Source organism: Mastacembelus armatus, chromosome 3 (assembly GCF_900324485.2).
Source record: "Mastacembelus armatus chromosome 3, fMasArm1.2, whole genome shotgun sequence".
NCBI classification, from domain to species: domain Eukaryota; kingdom Metazoa; phylum Chordata; class Actinopteri; order Synbranchiformes; family Mastacembelidae; genus Mastacembelus; species Mastacembelus armatus.
In genome coordinates this window covers 23,905,085-23,932,984 of record NC_046635.1, presented here as the reverse complement: position 1 = coordinate 23,932,984, position 27,900 = coordinate 23,905,085, and the positions used below count along the sequence as shown (strand labels likewise).

The following is a 27,900-nucleotide window of genomic DNA, read 5'->3' as shown; positions in this document are numbered from 1 at the left end:
ATGATATGTGTATGTGTGCAAACCTCTACCAGCATTACAATAAAAGCATGTTTTTGCAGCGCCTGCTGTCAAGCAAAGCAAGTTGGAACAGGGTGTTGGTAGTGGGAGCTAGGTTGAGTTTGGTTGGTGTTATTTTTAGGTTGCCTGGGGTTAAATAGGGATGAAAGCACTTCTTGCTGCAGTTTAGCCACTGCCCAACATCTTTGTAGCACGCTGGTTGGCCTCGTCAATCCTGGTCTTGTTGGAGTCAGCCTAGAAGAGAAAAGCACTGGCTGTTACACAGTTCACCTAGCAGCCAATTAAGATATGGTGCTAACCAGAGCTAAAGGGTGCAGAGGAGTCACTTTAAAGAAGACGTATGAACTGGACTGATCAATAGTACATAAGTACAAAATTTGGTACGTGCGTCAGATTAATCAATTAATCTGCTCAAAACAGCACAGCTGCATTCAGTGTCACATAGCATAAAGCTATGTAACCCATGCTGAATACAAGCTAAATGCTCTATAGTTTACGACTGTATTTTTCCAATTTTGTTGCTTTTCATGTTCTTATATTACCCACAAAATCTTACTTCAACTCAGTGTATAAATCGTACCAAATTCTGTCCTCTTCCACAGATGCTTAAACCTTCTCCTAGAATTAACATTTTTCTTTATTCTCACATTGTTTCATAAGCAGTGCTGTAATCAGCTTGTAGTTCCATAGTTCCATATTGCCAATATTTGGATATTGTGGATATCACACTTCAAAATGGAAAGTCTGTTCGCACATTTTTTGTCCAACTTTAGATTAAATCTTTCTTCGCTACTTCAACAACCAGAAGAGGTTGTTTCCTAGGAAAAATTGAAGCTGTCTGACCTATTTTCATCAATTATCAATAATTTAGAATAGTGAAGCAGCTGCAATTCTTTAATAATAATGTGCTCTCTAATACCATTAAAAATCCAATGTTCTCTATTTTTATAGATATAGTACCTTCTCCATGATCCTATCAATCTGGCGGTTCTGGGTGTCGATCTCCTGACCCATGTCTAGGGCCATGTGACGCAGGTTGCCAATGATGCCGCCCACCTGCTCCAGGTTCTCATCCATTTCATTCTCCCGGGCGTCATCTGTTACCCTGGAGCACACAGAAGGAGGAAAGGAGAATAATCACTGACCAGAGAGTGTCAGTGTTATTGTCCTCCCTGGTTAGATCGTGCTAAAAAAAAAAGCCTCACAAACCTGTAGAGTAAGGTAGTGTATAAGGTAATACAAGTATATTCAATATGTTTTCAATACATTTCTGAACATCAATAAAATTAATCATAACATTTAGGTACTGGAACGTTTAAGGATAAAATAATCTGATAAATACTTAAAATGTATTTATCTACCACAGGAATTTCTGGAGATTAATTAGCATGTTTAGCACTTTACATGATTATGAAAGTTTTGTTTTTAAGAAAGCAAAAAAAAAAAAAAAAACCCTAAGAGGAGAAAAGTACCCTAAAAATTCAGTAGAATCTTGGAGGCTTAAATTAGACTTAAATTACTTCCTGATTTCTAACCAGAGGGTCTGGACCCCTACAGTAAGCCACAAAACAGATCTAAGAGAGATAATTAAAGTGAAGCTCTGCTACACAAATCTGATTTTCATTATTTCTTTTTCTTTCTTTCTTGCTCACTTTCTTGCTATCCATCATATATCTGTAGGCTATATAAATATATTGCTCCTATGTAAATATTTTTGTTTCTCAGAAAAAAAAATGACTGCAATCCTTTATTGAAGCCTATTTATTAAATATTTTATCTCAAAGTAATTCCTATTTGATCGAATTATGGATATAAATGCTTTCACGAGCACAAGCAAATATACATCTATAAACAAACATGATGAGCATGATGCACAGAAACAAGCAAGGGTGCCAGCAACACACACACACACACACACACACACACACAGACACACGTGCAAACCAGCGCCTACACAAACACACATACACTTACCTGCGGATGAAACCCCCGCTGATGGCCATCTGTTCACGTTCATCCACCACTCGAGCACCTGGCTGGCTGTTCACCACTCCATCCTGGTTCCCTCCCCAGGCCTGGCCCCCGCCCTTAATCCTGCCCCACACACAGTTTGTTCAGGCCCATGTAACTGTGACACATTGTATGTATTTGTATGTGGTAATCTATGTGTGCATTCCTTTACTTGTTTGTGAATGTAGCCAAAACATACCGTGGGTGTGCATGTGAGTGTATGCTATCTGGGTGTGTATATACTGTATGTGTCTGTGCAAGTGCATGTTTTCTGGCGATCTACTATTAAAACGTTTAGAATCTATTGCATAATATGGTTTCAAATCAATTAGCCTACTAAAAATAATATACCAGCCACATATGAAATTACATACATGCATTTGCAGCCTGTGCATAATTGATCTAACATGCAGATCAATTGAATCTGACGACAATAAGCTTTTGCATGGTTTGTGTTAGAAGGCAATTAATACTCAGAAAAACCTCTCCAACAAGCAGATACAGAAGAGCACAAACACAGAACAGAGTAACCATACTTCAGACAGAGGAAACACACACACATATAGTACACATTTGACACGGGGAAGGCAAAACAAGTAGGGGAACAGGATCAGATACATTCTGTATCTAGTAAAAGAAAACTAAACTTTATATTCATTATGAGAAACCAACCAGAAAAACTGAATGATCATTTTGCAAGACTAAATCATGCAGTAGCTGTGATCAGCCCTTCATTTCATCTGGATGGGTAGATGTAGGATTACACACTGTACACAGTCAAATAAGCAAATGTAATTCTTAGCATTTGTTTTATTGTGCTTGGAGTACCATACTGGTGCACGTTACCACTGAGAACAATGCAGTGAAGCAAAAGTAAGGATATTTCAAAGTTGGTGTTGACTTTTCATTGAATAGCTTCATACTGCATCTCACAGTGTTGTCTTGAGGTGGTAAGTCACATCCACCAGGTGCTCCAGGACAGTTTTTAACAACAAGCAAGAATTATTTTCTTATGCTATTTGACCTAGGGCTGCCATATCAAAAGCCTAAATCAGATGAAACATATGATATAATCACAGGGTTATAACAAGTGGTTCATGGCAGGGAGGAACCAAGAGCTATAGAATAGACAAGACTTGAATCCAAAATGATCCCATTAGAAGTAGAACCAATATGGACCAAATAGTGGTAGCAAACCTCATATAGTACATATAATACATTTATGCAGAACAGTAAAATTAAAATCAAAACTGTTAAGTCCCCAACAAAATGACTGCTGTGCATGTTAGTTACATGTATTAATGTCAAGCTCCTGTTCAGCCCTGTTTTTGAGAATTGTCTGTTGTTAACATTTTACTGTATTGAAGAGCCATGATTGTGAAGTTATACACAGAGAAAGCAAAAAAAAAAAAAAGACTTAGACTTAAGTTAAAACGTATTTTATGTACTGTACTGCATTAAGGCATTATGTAACATAAACTCAGAGGACTCACTGCATAATCTCTACAGACCCAACACCAAATAATGAATATAGGAATTTATTTCAGTTTCTCAGCCACTTGTGTTTTCTATAGCTCTAATCTAGACATCTTACACAGTTCAGACTGTATAATTGTCCCAGAGTATAGTGTGCCCAGACATGACTTAGTGGCCATAGTTTGGCTGTGGAGACCCAGAGAACAGATCACACAGGAGTATGGCATTAGGCATCCATCTTTATATCAAAGTACAAAGGATTTAAGAGCTCAACTGTTAAAAGGGTATTACCCCATGTTAAGTGTGTTCAGACAAACGTTTACCTAGATAATGCATATTTCATCATATAGGACGGTCATTAGCATGCAGAGGAATGGGCAAGCTGTCACGGTCATATATCATAATTATTTCATTAAAGAATAAGTTAGGTATTTTAGTGGTACTGCTTTCTTCAGAATGTACTTTTAATTATCATAAAGTTACTGTACTGGTTACATTGCTTGCTTGCAGGTATAAAATAGGGGGCAGGATGGTGGCTGAGTGGTTAGCACTGTTGCCTCACAGCAAGAAGGTCTCAGGTTTGCAACCTGGCCTTTCTGTGTGGAGTTTGCATGTTCTCCCTGTGTTTGTGTGGGTTTACTCCGGGTACTCCAGTTTCCTCCCACAGTCCAAAAACATGTATGTCAGGTTGATTGGTGACTCTAAATTGCCCATAGGAGTGAGTGTGAGTGTTGTTTGTCTCTATGTGGCCCTGTGATGGACTGGAGACCTGTCCAGGGTGTACCCCTGCCTTCCACCCAAAGAGAGCTGGGATAGGCTCAGATAGTAGATCCCCGTGTCCCTGGTTAAGGAATAAGCGGGTATAGAAAATGAAATGGATGGATGGAAGTATAAAATATAGTTTATATTCAAGAATAAACTGCTGAAAAAACCATCTGATGTCTTGGCAGTAAGTACAAGTTGTGTAACATATATATATGATGTCAAATACTCAATTATAATAGCAAATAGTTTATTATAGTATCAATTTATTATTTATTATAGTTTAATATATATTAAGGATCTAAGGAACCTTAAAAAGAAAACCTTAATAAGAGAATGAGTTTCGTATATACTGGTTATTTAAAACAGATACTTTTCTTTTAATGCACTGCAAGAGGCTCATGATTCTAATTACTTCGTTCATATAGAAGATGAAAACAACCAATATTAATTGGTGTGTGATTGGCTACAAGAGGAAATTTTAGCAGAGGAAACAACTAGTTTGGTTGAACTTTGTACCCAACATGATGTACCAGGGAGTTAAAATGGGTTCTTGAGTGAGGTTTAAGGGAATGGTAAGTGTTGTGGCCCAGATCTCTGCTGATGCTGCTACATGCTGGCAGAGAATCTCTCATCCAACTTGGAATGAAGGGCTTTTGAGGACAACAGCCATGGAGGCTTAAAAGCAAATAAAATGGCATTGAATCTCTTGTGCACATGTGTGTGTTGTTCATGCATGCACTCAATCAGTCCTAACTTAAGCAAACACATCCACATGGCATGCAGTGCTAGTGCCTGTTCAGAGTGTGTTGTGTCTATGGGCCCGACTGCTCACACCACAGTTCACCATGCTCTACACACCAGAAGCAGGCAGACGGTTAAAAAGACAGGCAGGCATTGAAACACATGCAGTCAGGCGATACAGGCAGCACCTACTTGTTACAGGGACATGAACATAGACCACAGAACTGTCCTAGATTGTTCAAATTCTTTTCTGCATCCTTCATGTCCTTATTGATTTGGTCCATCCCCTCCTCGATGCGCTCCAGTTGTTCTGATTACCAACACATTGTCATTTTTCCCAGCAAAAGAACGAAAGCACGTGAGAAGAGAAGAGAGGTGGAAGAAGTTGCAGGTGAAAGGAAGGGAGGGGAGTAGAAGGGGAAAACAAAGGAGAGGAGACAAAAAAAGACATTGACTGTGACAAGAGAGACATCAGACATCACCACCACCAGCACTGGACAGGCAAGAGCATGGAGCTCCTCGCCGGTACCTACTTTTTAATACATGGGCATATCAGACCACAGCATTGTCCTAAATCTTTTAAATCTTTCTCGGCCTCCTTCAGGTCTGCGTTCACCTTGTTCATGCCCTCCTCCACACGATCAAGTTGTTCTGGTGAGGACAAAGGCATGAGAGCAGTGAAATAAATTTGACTGTTATGACTTGTTTTTGAAGGGTTTGCACTCTATGCTACAGTGCAAGAGGCAAAATGTTTTGGCTAGATGCAGAAGGGAAAGCAGGCAACAAGCACTGAGATTATCTGGGCATTTCTGTTTAGACAGCAAATCAAATACAAATTCAACTAATTATTCCCATGGATTCTACATTGTTCCAGCAGTTTTTGTTTCCTACCTCCATCCAGAGGAACATATTTTTTTTTCTGAGTAAATATCCATCTGAGTGGCAGCAGCAGTACCTGCATCAATGGCAGTACGCTTCATCCAGAGTTGCATCTGTTTATAATGCTGTTAATTCTGCCACTGTCTGGAGGAATACCATTACACACCAGTGGGAGCAGAGATGCATGATAGAGAGAGTGAAAGGTATTGATAAGATGAAATGTAAGGCTGCCCTCATGATGCAAGGTTTAGAGGACTGACAGACAAAACTGAAGTGTATTAGAAACCAACTCATGTGATCCAAAAGAAATGAAAAGGCGGAGAGAGATGATTCAAAAGAGAAGGAAACGCAAAATGTTTGACATGTGACAGGAGGAGAACTTAGAAGAAAACAAATTAATAAATGAGCAATCAATAGACGAATCATGTCATTAGTGTGATGAAAAGCATCATTCGAATGAAGTCATGCATGCTTTGTTACTCTGGTGGTCAATAGGCCACAGAGCTATAAAAATGATCTGATCTATAAGTTGTCCGGTCGCCATCAGTTGGCCAGAGTGAGGTTTGAAAACCTCCATCAAACTTAAAATTTTATATTTCTGCCTTATTAAATTTTCAAAATAGACAATGGGAAAAAAACTGTTTAATCATAATAGTACTGAACCTGTTAAAGCCACTAAATGTAATGCAGTGTAAATGAAGCACAACAATACAATGTTATTAGTGTCAGTCATTTGGTTAGCTTGGGCAAGCCAACTGTGTAAGCTGCTGGGTTTTCCAGCAGCTTACACATTTTAATAACAGATAGAGCCTGGTACCAGTACTGGGATTGCTAGAGGGGAAATGGTACGCCAATTAACATTTATCATTACAAACAATAATCAACCATAGTCGTTGGATATTTTCCACCTGTATGAACCCCAGTCAAACCAACTAGTTGTACCTTGAGTTAAAACACAGCAAGTCACTACTCGCTGCTGCCATGTGCTCACTGAAGTGCAGATGCAATCTATCTGCCCTGACCAAGGTGTAAATCAGGTCAATGTGCACCTAACAAGCAGGGGGGGACTCATTAGCTATAATGAGACCTCTGCTACAGGTAATACATCACTGCAAGAAATGACAAATCTCCTCCTATGTTATGACCTGTGTGTGTGTGTGTGTGTGTGTGTGTGTGTGTGTGTGTGTGTGTGTGTGTGTGTGCGTGTGTGATGCGTGCGTGCGTGCGTGCGTGCATGTGTCTGTGTAAAGGGCAGAGCATTTAGTTACACACCAGTTAAGAGCTCAGCAAGAGTGTATTAATTACCACAGGCTTGGAAAGCTATTACTTATGAGTTATTTTTTTCTTCTACAATATAAGAGGGAATTCTTGATGGCAGTAACATAAAAAATATGCCGGTCAAGGAGTTCAGCAGCCACTGTAACCAGGAAGGAGACAGGAAGGCATAAGAGAAAAGGACAGAGAGAATGAAGCCACGAAGGAGGAAAAGAGAGATGAAGTAACATTATCTCCGGGTGAAGGAACAAGAGAGGAAGAATAGTGGATGTCAGAAGAGAAAGGCAGAGAATAAGTGCAGGGGTTGGTGGGAAAGGAGAAGGAACATGAAACAGAGAAAAGAAGGGAAGAAGAGGAAGCCAGAAGTGGACAGACTAGACACAGGATCAAGAAGAGAGGACATTAGCTGAGAGGGAGAGGTAATTTAAAGCAGTGAATTGATTGCTGTCCTATGATAACTGCAGTGAGGTGTGCACTCTGGCAGCTGTTACTCTTTGGGGGAAAGAAGAAAGGAGGAATGACTGAGGGGCTGAAAGGGGGCAGGCTATCTGTTCCTTTGACAGGCCAATTAGGCTGCTCTTTCACGCATGGTACTAAGCAAAGCCTTTGGTATGACACACATATCTTACGCACACTCAGATTCAGCCTGGTCTACATTATCCTTATTTTTTTCTCTAAATTTTATGTTTTGTTAAGTGATGATTCAGACCTGTGAAAATCTTACAAATGAAGCAATCTGAATAGAATAATTAGCTCTTTCTTTGGACTGCTCAAACCCCTTGTCCCCTTGTCCACACCAACGCCAGTATCTTTGATGAGACAAATAAGAGCTATGAATAAAGAGCTATGGAAAAATAGTGTGTTTTTAACAGTCAAATTTTGAGGTTACAAACACTAATGTATACACTTTAAAGTCCTTCATGCACTGCTTAAAAACACCTAACATGGAGTTAAAGTATAACTTGTAAAATTAAATCACACTATATTCATCTGATAAGTAAACATAGAAGTGTAGTAGTAGTAGTAATATGGAGGCAAAGCAGAAGGCTGTCTCAGCAGTCACAGCCAGTATAAACATGTTGGCTCAGACTCCAGCGGATGTTACTTTTAAAGACTTATCAGAGGCTAACAAATAAACTGTTGTTCTCCTTTAGTAATTAGGAGACTATCCCACTATATATAAGAAAGCAGCAAGAGAGACTCAGTAGAGTAGAACAAACTGAAAGCATAAACAGATGGAGAAATAGTGTTTAGTGATCTCTCCCTGCCAACTTACCTCCCTGCTCATCCAACATGACCAGAGTCCTGATGCCAGCATCTTTACTCTAACAGAAAAAGAGGAGAAGAAAGAGGAGAGAGGGGGAAAAGAAGCAAAATGTGACAGATCAGTGAAGGTCAACAAAGCAGAACAGAGCAAAGCTATCAGGAGAGCAGAGGTGAGTCAAATTACAATTTGAAATCACTTTTTCACTGTGACTAATCTAGTCTAGCATTGCAGAAATGTTTTGAGTTTAAAGGAAAAGACTGGAATTTTTGCAGTGTTGCATTACTGCTTTTTGTCTGAGCACATCTCTTTGTCACCATGAAGCAGCAACTTCAGAAAGTCTCTGTCCCAACCAAGATAGTCCAGCACATAATTTGACAAAGGGCTTTTGTACAGATTAAGAAAATGAGATATAGCATGTTAATGAGTGAGTTCTACTGGTAGATGAAGTTTGACACGTGAATGGAGCTAAGTTATGGGAATAATACACTCAAGAAGTAAACAGTGCTCATCATAAGAATATCTGATCACAAAAATATAATTTAGGTAGTACAAGGCCACATACACCATGCCATATTTGTATTAGTGCTACATATAAGATTAAACCACGTTTCAGATCTTTGCTTTCTCACATAAAGTGAATAAATGTGTGAAAACTAATGAAACATGCACCAAGAACAGAATGATGATCAGTATATTGCATATATGCATTATCTCAGTGGGAATAGCTCTGTCAGGGTTAGAAAGTAGTGACAGTCATGTTTATTTCACTTTGTTTAAAAGCATAACTCTTACAAAAACAGAATTACATCCAACTACTCAACAATCAGCCTTAAAACGAAACTCAGAGGAGAAATCTTCAGCGAGAATATTAAAATGCTACAAATATATTCATGCATGATCCTACAAATATTCTTCGGATAAACTCGTCCACCAAATGGCATGTTCTATATTTGTTATGTTCACTGGGCTGCTACCAGATATTTGTTGAAAAAGCTCCAGTAATGTAACATTCTGATTTGGCTTACAGAGTTGGCGCACGCTCAGACACACAAGCACATACACATGTACATGCAGAATATTAACATCCGTGCAGACTCATGAGCTGTTGTTTTTCTTTGCATGGGCTTCAACACATAATAACACACTTCAGTGAGCTCACAATAACCACACTAACCACTGTGCACACAACAAAACAATGGCTCTGTGCTCTCCATGAGCCAGAGGCTTCCTCTGACAGATATTAAAGTCCAAAGGCCGTTCAGTTTATGGATGAGCTATTTTGGATCAAAGTGTGCCCTGACCTTCTTGGAGCAGTGATAGACGAGTGCTGGAGGCTGGTTAGATACACCGCTGATATTAGGACCAATCTAACTCTGACTGTGAACGAGACCCACCAGTGGCCATGGATCAGTATCAGTGTGTAGTTAAATTGTTGTTAGTGAAGGAGAGCTCTGAATCCTTTCTCTGCATGACTTAGAAAATAGGCTCATTTACATAAGCTTCCAGGAGAAATAAATAATTCTTAGCATGGCAACTTCACCATCACTAATGTTTGAAGCTACATGTGCTTAAAACCCTTCAGGTAAAATTGCTTGTTTACCCACTAAGAATCATGGGAAATGAGATTTGTGAAGGAAGTCGCAGCTCATAAACTACAGGACAGGATATCTGACCATGCCAACTGGCACAGTCTGATGTGGTGACATCACTTCTTTCTGCATGGCTAGACACATACACACACACACACACACACATACACACACACACACACACACACACACACACACACACACACACACAGTCGGTACCACGCTTAGCTGTGATACAGTCTCCAGTAAGGACTTGATGATGTCTTAGCAGTTTCTCCCAAAATAATTTTCTGCCCAGGAAGAAATATTGAAGGTGATAACAACGTTTCATGAGAATAATATTGATTAATTCATATTTTAAACTAATATTAAATTAATTTCCTTTAACTTTATTTTTCATGTTTATGCTTAATAAAAGTACCTCAATAAAGCAGGTCTTCCTGAAAGTTGTGTGAATTTACATCACATTTGGTTGACTAATTGGCTTGGAATTAATGTCATCATTTTTTGTTCTTAAATCATATTCCACCCTAAAACCTTTGTTTAATTGTTGTTAAAGATTAAGGGAAATAAAGGCACTGCTAAAAATGAAGGTGATGTCTGTATCACTTATAATCATAAGAATAAGCAGAATCATTTCTGTCTTCATCAGTCTGTTTGCCTTGCAACACTGAAGGTAAGAAAAGCAGTAAAGGCAGGGAATAAATAGTTCTGGGCAAACTGTAAACATGCTTCAGTAGTTTTCATTGGCTCAGTACATATATGACTACACATAGCAGTTTAGCTTAGTTTGGCTTGGCTTTGCATAAGGACTGAAAACAGAAGGAGACCTGTCTGCAAATAATAAAATTCATCCACCACTACTGCTAAAACTCAAAGTTAATGAATTTCTTTAATCTGTCTTGTCAGCACACAGAGAAAATTTTGTTTGATATAGATTAAACACAAAATGGTAAAACTTATTAAATATTGAGCTGTAAGTAAACTTTTTAATCTTAAGCTAAATTATTCCTCCTGTTTCCAGATAACCAGTTGCTGAAAATAGCCTTGTGTTTATGGGGAATAGTGTGTGGCATATAACCAAATAATGTGACACCGGGCAGAATAGTACAAATATTACAACAGCAAACAATAAATTATAAATGACTTGCCATAACATATAGTGATATATGGTACAGCATATAACAGCCCTCATAAATGTAATATTGTGTCCATCTTCTGTGTCTATTCTTCCATCTCTTCCATCTTTCTCACTCGCTTTAATCGCATTTCATTCTGAGCTACCAAGCAGTACTTCATTTCGGTTCCTCACAGATAACAGTTTTCATAAAAGCCTAAATATCTCTGGATCTTTATTGATAAAACCTTTTCAATGTGCTGCAATACAAAGGCCATTCATTTCTAATAATATAATTCATTATGCTACAATTGTTCATTGATGATACACTTTAAATTGGTCTCTTCATGCTGATGTATACATTTTGGGCACCTGAGCCAATATTTTCTGTTAAATTCGAATTTAGAAACAAATATATGATAAAAACATGCTCTGTGAAATTACAATTCACAGAATATATTTAAAACTAATTGTTTTACAAATGTCACTTTAAACATGCAATAATATTTTAAAAATATAATTTTTGTAAATATGCATGTTCATTTAGATAAGGGGATCATACCACTCACATCTATGCCTCAATTATGAAGCCAAAGGCAGGATTTCCCCTGCTTCTAGTCTGTGTGCTCAGCTAATTGTCTGCTGGCTAGCTACATACTTATAGTACAAACATTAGATCGGTGTTGATCTCTCATGTAACTTGAGAGAATAAGTGCATTTCCAGAAATATCAAACAATTTCTGTAATCAGAAAAGTCTGAAGCATTAGATCTTTGCCACAGCAGACATGTCAGTCATTCATCTCTTGCTGTCTTACAAAATAAAGGTCATTTCATACATGTCCGTGAATTATGGGTCACATTTGCATGAGACAAGGACACGTAATATCACTAGCTGTGTTTCTGAACCACTAACTGGCACAGTTCTAGTGTTTTTTTTTTTTGTTTATTGACACTACAGTGATAAAGGCACACTCATTTTTTTCATGAAATGACCTCTAGTGTTTTATGGATTTAATAATCAGTTATTGCAGTAACAGACTTGTACTGTACATGAAGAGGCACTGCATGTAACAGAGGAGGATATTAAAATATTTTAATAAAAGCTGTTGTATTATAAAGCAGAATAGAAGATGAATACATCAGATTCATATACATTGAAGTTGGTGCAGTTGGTTAACATTACTTATTTGTTATTATTATTTCACGTATACACTGAAGCAAATTTTATCTGTTTTTTCTGTTCAACAAGTCTGTTTTTGCTAAAAAGCGACTAATATTCTGGTGCGGAAAATATGGTGCTAAATTTGTGCTAAGACAGGCTAATTGTCTCCCTGCTCTGTACTGCAAAAATGAGAGTGATAACTATCTTCTTCTACATCTACTGGAAATCTCATCAAGTATTTAAAGCTTTAAATTTACAATCTTACAGTAGGCCTATAAGTACAATTGGCATATGTATACTAAAAGACATAAACATAGCATGTAAAAGCACATAATTGTGCTGCATAACAAACACCTGTCTGTGGTAAAACTCTTCTGTTCAGATTCCTAAAGGACTATATCTGGACCTTGCTTTGCGCAAATGTAAATATTTAATCAGGAATGAATGACAATTGCTTCTGCTTCACAGAAGACATACAGAACACCTCAGACTAAATAGGTTGTGTGATATGGTTTCAGTTCAGAATCAAACCTGGACAGGCTTTAACAAACAAGTATTGCTTCACTGACTGCTGGGCGAGTGTGATCTGACCGCTCTCCACTTATTCAATTACTCTAAGCTTCACTATAATCCCTTTTAACACAGAGGTCATGGAGTATTAGCACGTGCTTGCAATTACCTGTGTGATGGCCAGAAATGCATTAATCACAAAATAATGCAAGAACTAAAAAACAACTGCCTCAGTTTCAGAGTTAATATGTAAGGCTACTTACTATTGGCAACATACAGAGAAATGAAGACTTATAAATAAAACAGCCTGGGAGCATCACGAGGAAACACACTTAAAAAACCACAGGCTGTTATCAAATTAGACACTACCAGTTGCAATGAACAAATGGCATTCTCTTGGCATTATCTTCAAAGGTTAAACATCCAGCTACTGTCAGTGAAATTACTTGTCTGTCGAGCAGGTCACCATTTACGTCTGCCTCAGGTCTTGCACTGTCCCTCATGGCTTTGTCTCATTAAGATATGGTGGCCGATGCAGGGTTAGAGTGAGGCCATGTCTCTGAAGCCAATTGGGATGTAAGAGGAAGAAGTTCACTAAACATGGCAGTTTTTTGATAACAACTTCAGTTTAGCTGTTCTTAAAGTAAACTTAATGCTGACTTCTCTTGGCATACAGATTAATGGTGTCCTGCCTCAAATACCTGAAATACCACTTGAGGGTAAAAATTCAGTCACAGTTCAGCAGCTCAGCAAGAGAACACTGACAAAACAAGCTATAACAACACACACTGTATTTCTAGAAAGTTATTTTCCAATTCAGGCAAAGCGAAGAGCATGATTTTTAAAGTGACAGAGTGACCTGGCTTTTAAAGATATCTTTTCTTTAGATAACTTCATCGTCTGCAGGTAAATTCTCACAATTTCCAGGCACAGCAACCTACAACATGACGAGCACACCCCATACAGACACCTGGCTGATGGTTCTACCCATCGTTAAGCTTCTACAGATGGTCACAGTGCTCCTTGTTCACACCCCTCAAACACCAAGCACTTCTCAATGTTCATATCAGTGAGTCAGTGAACATTTGGCTGCAATTCATTTCCACTGAGAAAAAAATATATTTTAAATTATAGACATTTTAAACATGTTATGATGAAAAAGAACATACTGGATCTATGATCCTTGGTCTAAATGTTTTAAACCTGTTACATTTTCTGTCTCTTTCATTTGTTTTTATGCAATGAGACAAAAATTAGACGTGTGTGTGTGTGTGTGTGTGTGTGTGCGTGCGTGCGTGCACATGCGTGTGTGTGTGTGTGCGCGCGCGCGTGCGCGCATGTGCGTGTGCGTGTGTGTGTGTGTGTGTGTACCATTTATAATTCCGGATGATGAATTGTAACCAGGGGTGAAAGTGTTTACAGCTGGGCAATAAATCAAATGGTCAATGATAATTTGATTTCAAATCCTAATTCAGTCTCATCTAGGACTTGCTTAACATCACATCAGCTTCTTAAATGTGTTGTTTAGGTCTCTAATGCTGGGTTACAGAACACACTAAACTATCTAGTTACTGTAGTTACATTAAAATATTTTACTGTATTTACATTAAAATATTTGAGTGATGCTAAAGCACCAACAGTGATATTACACACAAATCACACACAAATCACAGCACTGACTGTGAAGCTCGTCCTATGCTGATTGTGATTTGAATGGTTTATCTACCTAATAATTTTTTAATGTTGAATTACAAGAAGCTCATATTAAAGAAATGAACTTCACATCACTGAATTAAACACATATCTAGTTTGGTTATAAGAGTATATGAAGTCTTACTGATCTTAAGGGTTCCTTGCATTACCAATGACCTGCTGCAACTACACAGAATTGGTTGATCTGTTTGAATATTGTTTTACTTGTTACTTGCCACCACAGATATCAGTATGGGGAAAAGATGCTTTGACTCTCTTTAACCTTGTTCTGCCCCAAATATATTTATGATAAGAAGCTGAGGTCATTTATATTTGGGGAGATTTCAATAGTAAGTTTTCTTTCTTTTGATTAAAAAAAGTGGATGTAGTTGCCCAAAAAGCCTCATTTGAACGATACGCACCCTGAATGGTTCATTAATGACTTCACCTGAGGTTTATATCAGAAAAACTGCAGAAAAAGAGTTTGTTCAACAGTTTCACTACTTCGCACAAGAAAGGTAGAGGAAGATGTCAACAAATCAAAATCCCAATGTAATTTGAATATGCTGTTGTGGCTAAAATGAGATAATGAGATGTGTGTCATTGTGTTAAGACTCACCTCTTCAACCAAAGCCAACATACGCCGAGTGCTCTCCAAAGACTGCAAGAAGAGACAGTGAGAGGGAGCTGATTAATAGAGTCCATGAGTGCAAGAGGCACAGACAGTAGAGCAGCTGCAACAAATCTCACAAAGATACAGTTTCTGCATGTGTTAAGATTGAATATTGGGAGTTTAACAAAGCATATGTTGAAAGGTGAACCAAGGAGAACAGAACACCACTAATATGATATATTCAAACATGTTCCAACGGACAAATTATGGATACTCAGTCATGTAATTAGAGTATTCCACTCTTCTCCTTTGATTCCAGGATTAATTATCTGACTTCTACCTTTGTTACCTTTCTACCCAAAGCAGGATCCCTTTGAACCTCATTCATTTCCTAAGCCAAACACTCCTAATCCCTATTTCACTGTTTCCCTTTGGTAATCTCCTCATTTCCATTCAGCCATCTCTGCCTTCCTTATTTCTCCTTTCTTCCCTTCCATCACAACGGCAGAGCCTCTTGGCCTTGCATTATCTCCTCATGAATGTTTAATAAGGCCATTTGAGCTTCTCGGTTATACTGGTGCACAGAATTATCTCCTCTTCCTGAGCTTCTCTCAACTCATTAAAAAGGGTAAAGTTCCCTTGTATCCAAAAAAAGCACAGTCTTGATGAAAGAGACTTGTTAAAACAAAGGAGGTCACATTAGAGCAGCTGTGTCTGGTAGCCTGGAGGCTTTGGACGTACGTTTGTGTCCATATGAGAACAGGGTGTTTTGAAATGCCAAATTATAATTGCCATGTCACCTAAATCAGATTAGACTGTAGGTCAGGGTTTTCACAAAAGTTACATTATGTTTTTAACTTTATTATTACAAGAAGGTACAACAACAGAAAATGAGTAGCATGTTTTAGCTGTGATGTTAGATGTGCAAATGTTCATGAAGACGATGGACTGAAGACCAACTACCAAGGTTAGCTGCTATTTCCTGAATTCCTGGTTGGTGCTGTGGTTATATGAGTACACTAGAAGCCACTTTTAGTGCGTAACATGGGATCAGAATCTTATTTATTGAGGTAGCCACTATGTTTTTGACAAAAAAAACCAAACATTTTTGCCCTGAAGGAAACGCTGTACAGAAAATTGCAGTGTGATGTATTTTTATCAACAGAGCTGTTGAGTGTGTATCAAAATACAATGTCAGCATCTTTTATCCAGGTATACAGAAATCTTTATTGTATGTCTGTCTTCTATTGTACCTCATCGGCTATCTGGTCTGCACGTGTCTGCAGGTCGGCCAGCTCATTGCGCATGTCTGCTTCGTCCGCCATGATGTCTGTCGAACTTTGACTTCAAACAGGAAAGACTGGAGGACAGAGAAACACATGGGGGTGGGAGACAAGGAGAGGCAGGTTATATTATGAGTGATAATAAATTATGGAAAACAAAAGTTGTTATAATTGTTCTGACCCACCACAATGAAAGGCTGTCCCAGAGAGGGAGGGGCAACAATTATATTTAAATGGGGGCATAACGGTGCACATTTCAGGCCCAGTCACTATGAAGCAAGAGCATCAAAGTTGCTGACTTAGCTAAAGTTAAAAGCAAAAATTTGATGTCATATGTGATACATAGTTTAATGCAAAAAAAAAGGCAGAACAGGTTCAGCTTTTGTTCCAATTACACACACAACCACAAACACACTGAATTGCTTGTCAAAGAAACACTGCAGCTACAGATACTGAGAATTCATCGCTTCACTCTACAGAACCCAAATTTACTCTTCAGGGATCAACAGTGAATGATGAACAAGGAACAAGCTTCATTACTCTTCTGTTAAAAGGCAAAGTAACGGGACAGAGACAGGGGTCTATTTTTGTTCCTCTGACACACTGCCAGACAGTATTTCATATAGCCACACACACACAGGAGCTTGAGGTATGGTCCATCAAAAATGTATGTGGCTGTTACTCTGCAGGCTGACAGAGCTACATGCTGCCCCTGCTGCTCGTAGCGACAGACGTAACGAGGGCTGAGGAAACAAAGAAAAGTGTCTTGGTCTCCTTCCCTCACTGTGCCACTGTTCTCCAGACCTTTAATGAGGCAAGTAATCTGATCTGGTCCAGTCATATCTCTTTAATGTGTCTACTACATTTTTGTTTCTATCGCACAAATCATATTAAAGTATTTTGGTTCTGCTAATGTGGCTTGTTGCTGATATCATTTTAACCACTCAGCAGCTTTCAGCTCAGGGATCATTAAAACTGTATGTAATCTAATTTAATGCAATATACAGTGCAGCAATGGGACTAGGGGACTGCTAACCTTTGGACCAGTTAAATGTTCTGGCTACAAAAGGAGACTGTTGCAATAACATTTCTCAAAACAGCAGCTTTAAATGGATGAATTTGACATTTCTGTGCTATGAAAAAGCATCTGTGTTAAGTTGTTATGGTATATTTGAGTTGTGCAAGTGTTTGATGCCATTCGTCATCATTTAAGCACTGGTATAATCTAAACTTGCTGGAAAAAAAAACAAAAAGCACCTGGTGTATTATGTTGATATACCTGTTTTTGGGACCTAACAAGTGCGTTTACTGCCTGAGTCCAAGATATCCATCAATCAGTTGTCAGAACATTACTGTGATGAACAGACACAAGGTCATTTAGAGTCCCAGCTGCATGCTTGATGAAAGTATCCCCTTGTTCAGCCCTGCCTTTTGCCTGTCTGTCTCTGCCTCCATCCCAGCGGAATCATAGGGTCAGTTAATAATTGAACATGTGCCGGGAAAAGAGATGGAGGGGGAAAAAAACCCCACAGCCTTTTCAAAGTGCTTCTCGTCTTGCATCTGTGTCTGTGTGCGTGTGTTTGTCTGCTATGCTTGGTATGCAGTTGCACTTTAAAATATTTATATTCATGTTTTGAATTTTAGCCATTTGGCTGATGCTGTAATCCAGAGGATCTTACAATGAGTGCAACATCAAAATAAGTTTCAGTTCACAGATCAGCAACATTGCAGGTGAACCACACGGACGAGACAAGGTTTCAGATTATAAAACAGAAAAAGTGGGAAGGAAAAATAAACTAAACAAAGAAGATTTGTAAAAAAATTCGAATGTGCCAGATGCACACAGTCTGAACACAAAACTAAACTGATGAAGATTGTTTATATATTCAGAGTATTACCATGTCTCTCTGTTCCATTTTTTAAAAATGGATCTAAAGTTACCAAAATGGCAGCACACCAGCATGGCTCTTATCCATGGCTGCGCTCACTTCATGCCCACTTGTTGACAGCGTTGCCATGGTTCTGTTGTCATTGGCAACAGTATTGATGTTTCAGTGATGCATGTCTCATAAAAAAAAATCTGTACTCTTTATGTACAGAAATGAAACACATATTACATTTACAAGCTTTTAACAGCAGCAACAATAATTGATCCGAATATAAATAAACAGTGGCTGATTCCACATGCTCCATCTTTTCTTCTTCCTGTTGTTATCACTCAGGGCTGTGTTATTGATCAGTTACTGGCTGCTTATCTCTTTGCAGAGGAGCTGTTTTTGTTCAGTCACACGTAGAGCATCTTATATTAAATGTGATCACCCCTTCAGGCATTGTCTTTATGACTCATTCTTGATTTCAGTCTTCTTCGCCACCTATAAAAATAGGTAAATACAAATATAAAGAACCTTTGATTTGAGCTGCTCACATGGATGTATTAAGGACAAACTACATCCTGTATTTAAAGATGGTGTCCAGCCTCTTGAATGAAAATTGCTCACTGGACACATGGCCCAAGAAGGCTTTGCAGCTTTGCTTCAGCTTTGTGCAACCCACTGCACATTAGTGTTTCCCCCAGTGCACCCGCCTGTGCACTCCCTCTCAGCCCACAGACTTTACACTGGGCCGATGTTAAACACAGAAATACAAGTCACTTTTCTAGGCTCTGGGGAGATTTTACATATATAAACCCTCTTTGGATTAAAAAGCCATAATACAAAGAGTGGTAATTGATCTTAATTTGAGTAATTAAATGCTTAATGAATGCATGTTAATGTCCATACGTAAAGTCCACACATATTTACTGTTAGTGGTGGTTGATGGCATATTGAACTTTCTGCACATTAAAATCATATGCTATGATGATATATTTGTAGTACATAATGAACATGTAGTATGGACTGCCATGTTAGCAGCTCTGTGAGGCAGCACATGTAACTTCAGTGGCCCCACTGAACTGGCTTAACTTGCAAGTTACAGAAACAAAATCCAAAATCAACTGTGTTCTCAGGTCAGCTCGGTTTGCTTTTCTTAGCCACATCTGGTCTCTGGAGTAAAAACACAAGGCTGCAGTGTCTCAGTAAGATCAATTTGGAGAGAAACGCATTGTTATTTACTTCTAACATCACCGAATTGATTTAGATATGGAAGTCACTTTCTCAGTCGTCCCGGTGAAGTTATATAGAGTCATGACTCAGCCTCTAGATTTCTTTTTAACATGTTTAATCAAACATACACTACAGTGGAGCTGACACAAGGTCTGGCCGTCCCCATCCCCCACCCGTGGCCCTGCTGGTTGACGCTCGTCTTGACCAACGGCTGCTGTAAGGCTCAGCCCGTGGAGAGATTAAAGTCAGTGGGGAAAGAGGATTTACTCTCCACGGTTTTCTCTCCTCTTGCACACACTATCTCCTCTGACTCGATCTCCTCTACGTTGATATCTTTGTTTCGCTTCATCCACTTCCCGTTCATGAATGATACAGTCTATATCCAGGAACCAGAATATATTATGTAAGACTTAGGGTATAATCCATAACATTTACATAGAAATGCAGATCTCATCTGTAATGAATTAATTTGCAACTGAATACTTTGCATCTGGCGTCATTTGGTATTTGCCCATGTCAAATCATCTGGCTCACAGGAAACAGGGCACCAGAATAAGGGCAGGACAGTCAGCATGGAAAAACATTAATGCTGATTTTTTTTTTTCACCTACGTAACATAAATCAAAAGATTAAGGACAAAGGACAACAACATTATATGAATTGTGATGTCTTGAAATGAAGGACAAAACACCACAGCAATGACAAAATGAGCAATAAATTAAAGCGTGAGGGGAGAATGCTGACTTAAATTGAGACATTTAAAGGGCACCAATGAATAATAGATCAAAATATTAACAGCATTAATCCTAAAAGCTGTTGAAGGGAAACAGGATGAGAGAGGGAACGAAGTAGGACATCATGACCTCAATGAGGAAAGCAGGTAAAAACCTGAACACAGAAGCGTTTCCCTGGTTATTTTGGACATGCCAGGATGGAAATGGCTGCTGTTGCATTTTGTAATTGGACTTAATCACAGTCTCTCCCACCGAACATTTTATGAACTCCTACGTCTGTCATTCTTTCTGTAGTTCTTTTCTTGGATTTGCTTCTTGTCAGTCTGTCTGCCTCCTACCTTGTCTGTCACATCCATTATCACATCTTTTCCCTCCTAAAAAGCCATCTACAGGCACACCAGGCAGCTACCATCTCATGTCACTTTATGAAGAACATTTGATCCAAGTAAGTTGGTTTGATGGCAGCACAGTAGAACAAAACAGCATATAGTTTTTGCACAGAGCTCCAGAAGGGGACTGGATTAGCACTGTCACAGGCTGACATGATTAACACACAGCCTGAGTTGTGGAAGAATCCAATGACAAGCTATTTGAGGCAACAAAAAGAAATCCTGTCAAAGCAGACAAACGGAAAAGTTCACTCTGAAAACACTGGAAAGGGCAGCATGTGTTTGTATGAACAAGACACTGACTGAACAAGAGGTGTCAGCGATGCAGGAGCGTTGGTAAGAAGATGGTCTTTTATCTCTGGAGATATGACACCTGTTAGTCAGAATAAGCTTGCAATTTGTAAGGTTTTTTTTTTTTTATTATTATTAAAACATCCTGACATGACTGATATATTCAGGACACTACCCTGCAGTTTTTACTCCATAATATGGGACTAGCAGTATATTTTATTACATACATTTTCTGAATTTCGAAAGTATTGGTGTAGGTTTTGGTTCTCAATCTAAAGACATGAAAATAAATAGATGATATCAAAATGTTAATTTACAGTAAATCTCCTTTATAATAATTAAATGATTACACGTCAACACATGTAGAAAGAGAAGAAAAGCCATTTGTTTAGCTTTAGCCATGATAAACTGCCTCTGCTCTGAAAAGACTGCTATCAGTCACACGTCGTGAGATGAGATAAACGATGTTTGTGAGGGAAACAGGATATCAGGGACTGGCTGCTCTGAAATACACAGTCAGAAAAACCAGGTCAGCTTGTTGGTTGTTGAGTTTAATGTTTCTCACGGGTTTATAGAAGTCCTACACTAAATCTGTGGCATTTCAGGATAGCTGGTGCATTTTTTCCTGTCTTGGATTAACTAGAGAGGCTGTGAGAAATAGGACATGGGACATCATGTCGCTGAAAATTAGAATATTCTATATGCTATTCTTGTAATGCTCCTTTTCTGTATACCACTGTGTAGAACAGAATGGCACAAATGTGAACAATCACAGCTACAGTAATAGGTTCCTAAAGAGGGTGACCATTTATCTCAGCTGGAAGACTATGCATGAAGGAGACGGAAAGGAAGGCTGGAAATGAAATCAACCAGGTGATAACTTTTTCTTCTCATTTCACTCAGTTCCTCAGTGGTGTGAATGTCTGCAAACATCCTCTTATTCCCACCCCATCACCAGACTCAACCTCGTGCCACTTAAATTTCTCTTCAATATATTAGTGCAATTCTAAGTAAACCACACTGTGACTATAACATATAATGGGAGCTTTGTAATATCACCATAATCATAACACATACATGTTATAAGGGCGCTTTTGTGCTCCTGTGCATTCACACTGAAAGTGGAGGAGACTGTATATCCAAAATGTCACACTATGAATCACAGTGTATTTGAGCAGGTCTGTGTGTTCTGTGAAGGTTAACACTTCTCTACACTGAGGAAATGAAAAACACACATGGTGACAACTGGTTCAAGGTGTGTGAGAAGGTGAAAGAGTCTTAGAGCAGAATCATGTCTTATTATTTCCTGAAGAGGGCCAATATTATTCATGCAACAGCAGTGTGTGTATGTGTCTCAATATGGTATGTATGTGTTGAAGGTCTGTAATGTGGTTGTTCATTGGTGTGTACAATATATGTGGTCTTGGGTTTTTATATAAGATTCTCAATGGTCCTCAGAAAAAATAAAAAGACAAGCACACACACAGAGTTGTGCAACCCTGCAGATCCTGATCTCGTCCTGGAAAAACACTTAGCATCGGCGAGGCTCTTGTTAAGATGGAGAGGCTGATACTCTTCAATTACACACAAATTCATGTGCAGTGAGTGCAGTGATATGAAAGTTTTCAAACAACCTTCATATCATATTAGGCAGATCAACACAACAGTGAAGCTTCAGGATGTTAGCAGTGAATCATTTCCTATAGATCATTTATCTTTGTTTGACATCATGTTCTTCTGCATCTCTTTTACAGGATTGTTTTAGTGTCTAAGAGAACAAATGTTACCAGTTCATTTACATGTCTGACACCAGGGAGTAGTTTCAAAGTATGCTATGTCTTGAGGTTAGCACTGTTTTCATCTGGTCTGACATGGGCCAAGTAAACATTTATGCCAGGACCAGGCTAGAGAGCCTGATGGGAGCCTGAGGGCTAAACTATTCAGACAGTTCACACTCGACTTCATGGCTGACTGCTTACAGTGCAGCCACAGCCACATACAAACAATAATAATGTAGTAACATGCAACAAACATAAACTGCTTGAATGTCCTAGCTAGTTTACTGGTGCAAGCTGATATAGTATGTAAAAGGAAATTAGACAATAGTAAAGAAAAAACATCTACAATAGTTATGTCATCATTTCATTCACTTCATCGAGTATTTAATAATCAAAAAGCTAAAACTAGGGTATATAGGGTATACAAACTGCAGGTATACATAGATTTAATGTCAAAATACTCAAAAATGAAAAATGAATGTCAAGAGAACAGCTTTATAATTGAGCCTCCTGATGTTCACCCAAGTTGACCACACTGTCTGAACGTGAATGGAACAAGGTAGAAAACCTCATGTAGAGTTGGTTTTCCGCCCACAGCAAAGCCCGTCGTGACAATATGGCCTCACAGAATTAAAACATTCCCTATGGAGCGACAGGAGGGACACACACGGAGAAATGTGTCGTGGAAAATCACAGATGAAACCCGAGGATAAATGCCTGAGTAATTATGGTATTTTCCAGTAAAATGCCACCACATATGAGACATATGACGTTATTATACCTATACTACACTAAAACTTCTCATTTAGTTTTGTAATACCCTAATCAAACTAATTTCTTTTACTCCACAGGACAACTGCCACTCCTTGACTGAGAAAAAAGGTACATGGTCACAACCTGTCAGCGAGTGTAAAAATGCACCATTTAAGATACCTGGCCTGATTCTGACACCTTCACTGTGACACAAGAGTACAAGGCCCCAAATAAATGGAGGAGTCAGGTTCCCAGCATTCAGCCATTTCTGACTTAGCTGAGCAGGGATGATAGAGCAGATTGCATTTCTGACATTTTCTCATTATATAATCCAACAGACAGACACAAAACTATGGCAAGCGGGTTAGGACTGAGGGAGGCAGATTAACCAGAGAAATGGATGGATGGTAAGACAGATGTGCAGAGGTGCAGTGGACAGAAAAGTGAAAGAAAATACACATTAACCCCACATTAAAAACGCTTTTTTGAACCATGTGACCTTTGACCATATCAGGAGAATTACAGTAAATCCATTATAAAATTATATATTAAGCTTTTACAGCCACCTACAAACATTTCAAATTTTGTAATCTGTCAACATTCACTGAACAACACAGAAAGTCAACACGTCCATAACAAATTAGGCAGACAGAGTGAAGTTCCGGCACACAGATTCGCAGGCAGGGAAACATGGTAGTGTGGGATGCTCCGAAGATTCAAAGCAATCATCTGTGGCCTGCAGGGATAATCACTGCAAAGCTCCACTGTCCCATTCACTGAGGATAAAACCCCCAGCATTAATCTGTAGGCCTACAATACACACACACGCACACAAATGCCTCTCAACACTTACATAACACATGGACAACTCTCCCCCTCACTCTCTTTTACTGTCCCTGCCTCATACATGTTTCCCTCTTCTTTCACTTTGGCATTCACAGCCTCTCTCTCACTTCTGCTCTCACTAACACACAAAAAACCTAGAGTGCACACAAACACACAGACACACACACACCATCTTCATCACCTCCTCCTTTCCGTTTCTTTTTCGCTCTCTTCCTGCATGCACACATTCAAATGGACACCTGTCAACACGCTGCACTCTACATGCTGTTCGTTTACACACACACATACTTACACAGCGCAGACAGGCATTAAAATAGATCTCAGTACATATATACATTCTGTACATCTGAATCCAACAGTCACCAACACAGAAACGTTACCTAACATTCAAACATGTCGGCACAAATAATAAGCACCTAAATAGCTGTAAGAGACTTTCAGGGGACCCTGCCATAAAACACAAAAACATGTTTACATATATATTTTCATGCAAAGATATTTAGCAATTCTGTAAACACTTTAAAATCTTACACAGACTAAACCAAAAAATGTAACCTTGCCTTAAGGGTAAGAGAAAGATGATGAGCATCTCTAGAGAGTGTAGCTGTCAGGAATCAAATTATGACAGATCCGCCAGGTCGTCCTGATCAGTCAAGACAATATGTCACACTGTCACACTTTTTTTTCAGAAAGACAAAGGTGTGTGTGTGTGTGTGTGTGTGCGGGTGTGTGTGTGTGTGTGTGTGTGTGTGTGTGTGTGTGTGTGACACAAATAGTGTTAAAGATGTCCTGTAGTGTCTTCTTACCTCAATGTATTGTAGTGTATTCTTCAGGCCCAGTAAATGTGCTGAATGAATTTCTTGCCTCATAAAGCTTTTTCATGAAATCTATTATTTTTTTCTATTGTGCATTCTTTACACTGGATACTTGCTAGTAGTCTTTATTACTGTATCGATGACAGAGCCAATAGTATGAAATCCACAGCTGAACTGTGCCTGCGTTGTTGCGTGTACAACAGTAAGATGCAAATAAAACAGGGACCAACTCTTGAAAACCTTGCTCCATTGTGCTACTAGTGGTCGAAAACTACAGAGTGCCTTTAAGTTGCCAAAGATTTCAAGCATTGTTTTGTAAAAGTAGGTCTTTGCAAAGTCAAGTGCCAAATCCTAAAGTATGTGTTTTAAAAAGTCATGTGACTGGAGCCCACACCTCTCTAATTAATAACTTAACTCTAAATACACACTGGGATGAGACAAAAACAGGGCTGAAGGCTCATGGTTTCTAAGAACATCTGCCCCTGCCAGAAATGATAGAATGAACTACAGATGACAAACTGTGACATATATAACAAGTCTGTGTTGGCAAATGATGTGCCATCCAAACATTATCAGGTTTTAGGACTGCATATCCAAAACAAATCTGTATATAAAAAATCCCACAGTGTAAAAAGAAGCAACAGTTGCCAAGAACAGACAGAAAATGCAATCCCCCTGCACATTTTATTGCTCAAATCTAATAAGTGAGCAATATGTATGAAAAAAAAAGAAGACTGCAATAACAGCGCATTCTTGGATATTGCTGTTTTTCTACCATCTGGCATTTTTATAGCAGATTATACTGAAATTCAACAAGGACAGCGGAACAAAAAGACCAAGATAAATAAATAAGATGAATAAATTAAACTGCTGATGTGGTTTGAAAGAAACAAAAGAAAAATGCGTTTCTCTCTGTGTTTAACAGATGCAGCAGGACGTAGTAAAGGCTGGTGGGAATATCTCACCTTTTGTGGGCAGGGTGACAGGGTGGTGAATGATGGGTGCTGTGGGGAAAGCGAGACGGGGTGGGAATCAGCGCTGTGCCAATTGAAGCTGGAACCATTTTCTCACCAGGAAACCAATTATTTGGGCACCCTGGGTTCAGGTTCCTCAGACTATGTCAGCTACAGAGAATCAGTTAAAGCACCTGTTCTGCCTGCAGCCTGAACAAACTGAAATCATTACTTTGCTAACAAACCAAGGTGTGTTTGGTTGGTTGTAGACTAGCTCACATCCTAAGATTTCAATGCAAGTCAAGTGCTTTGTGATCATCCCCTGCCCCAACTGATCTGTTTACCTCTGGTTACAAACAACACCTGGCTGCCAAACAAAAACAACACACACACACGCACACACACATATGTTGATCTGCTTATGTGCTGGCCTGAGCTCCTTGTCCTCACTGGCATTAACAGGTACAAAGGCAGGAAGGGAAGCAACCACAGCCAATGTTTGTATAAAAACCATTTTTCCTGGCCCTTATTGTACAGTTTCATTACTTCCCATGCAGGTACCTAGAACCCAACCAGTACTGAAATCATTAGCTGATTAATCAATATAACTGAGAGAATGGATAGGTTACCATCTTAATAAGAGGCTAATGCCAAAACTCTATTGTATTGATATTAGATGGAATTCTTTGTTTCAGTCTGTACTGGGTGGAAAATTATATTTGGTCTTGTTAATTATGTGACACAGAGAAAAAAATAATAAAGCAGTTTCATAAAGACATGACCTTTGTCAACAAATTAGCTCAATATAAACTAGATTTTTTCACCCAACAACCGTAGGGAGCGGACCGGTCACAGTTAATGCTGTACTTTGGTGGTGCAAGTTAGAGAATTAGATATCAATCAAATCATGTGGGTTGGTTGGATTGGGGGTCCCTCGAGGTGTTTGGCCCCTGGGCCCTTGCTTGCTTAGCCCAGTATGTATTGCGGGCGTACTGTTCAGTCAGCGTTTCATGAGGTCACTCAGCTCTGGTCCCTTTGAAAACATAAAGCCACAATCAGGCCCATCTTCCACAATCCCACTGTGGCCATGGCCAGGAAAAGTGAACCACCATACAAACGAGCACAGGTCTAAGCAAATCCTTTCGTCCACCAATGGGCCCTCCAGTGACCTTTCCTGTCTGATTTCACAAAGTTTTTAAAAGGGACACTTTCTTCTACAAAGCTGAGATGAATCAAAGCTTCAGGTTCATACACAGTGTGCCTGTTGGTGTCGGTGCGGCGGAGCTGTCCGCGGTGCTGAACTCCTCTCCGACCCGACAAGCCTCCAGAAACACGAGAAACAACTTGATAGACGTCGCATTACGCCTTAATTTAATCCTTTCAACAAACAACTACTTTAATCCTGTAATAACATTAAGTCCAAACACCGCTTTAGTATCCGACGGAAAACAGAAAACGCCAGAAAGTTCAGTCGTTTAAACAAAGAGACCGGTAGAAACAGTAACGACAATAACCCAGAGACATTAGACTGATTTAATGCTGCTGTAAAAGCCCAGACAACAATAAACCAAACACATAAACCCGCAGCTGCGGAACAAAACACATGACCTCTGTTGTAACGTTCATGCAATGGCAGGTTAAAGCTGCAGCAGCGAAACTTTAAAGCCGCGTTTTTAGAAATATTTCAAACTTTAATTTGCGGTTTGTATTTGAAAAGAGCCATAAAACCAAGAAAGAGTCAAACCCACCTGGGAAAGTTTCCTCTGCTCTTCCTTCGCTTCTTATTTCACTGTATTTGTGTCGGCACACGGAGAAATGTCTGTCCGTCCTGCCGCCGCG

General features: G+C 39.1%; 1 protein-coding gene across 1 annotated transcript; it reads right to left on the bottom strand.

The window, feature by feature from the left end:
- Positions 1 to 95: 95 nt before the first annotated feature.
- LOC113122502 (synaptosomal-associated protein 25-A-like) lies at positions 96 to 27,900 on the bottom strand. The gene is made up of 8 exons (XM_026293901.1): positions 27,810 to 27,900; positions 16,369 to 16,475; positions 15,122 to 15,163; positions 8,441 to 8,489; positions 5,203 to 5,320; positions 1,993 to 2,112; positions 979 to 1,123; positions 96 to 252 (listed from the first exon to the last, which is right to left on the bottom strand). The coding sequence occupies exons 2-8, from the start codon at positions 16,438 to 16,440 to the stop codon at positions 184 to 186; spliced, it is 615 nt and encodes a 204-aa protein (XP_026149686.1). The 5' UTR covers positions 16,441 to 16,475; positions 27,810 to 27,900; the 3' UTR covers positions 96 to 183.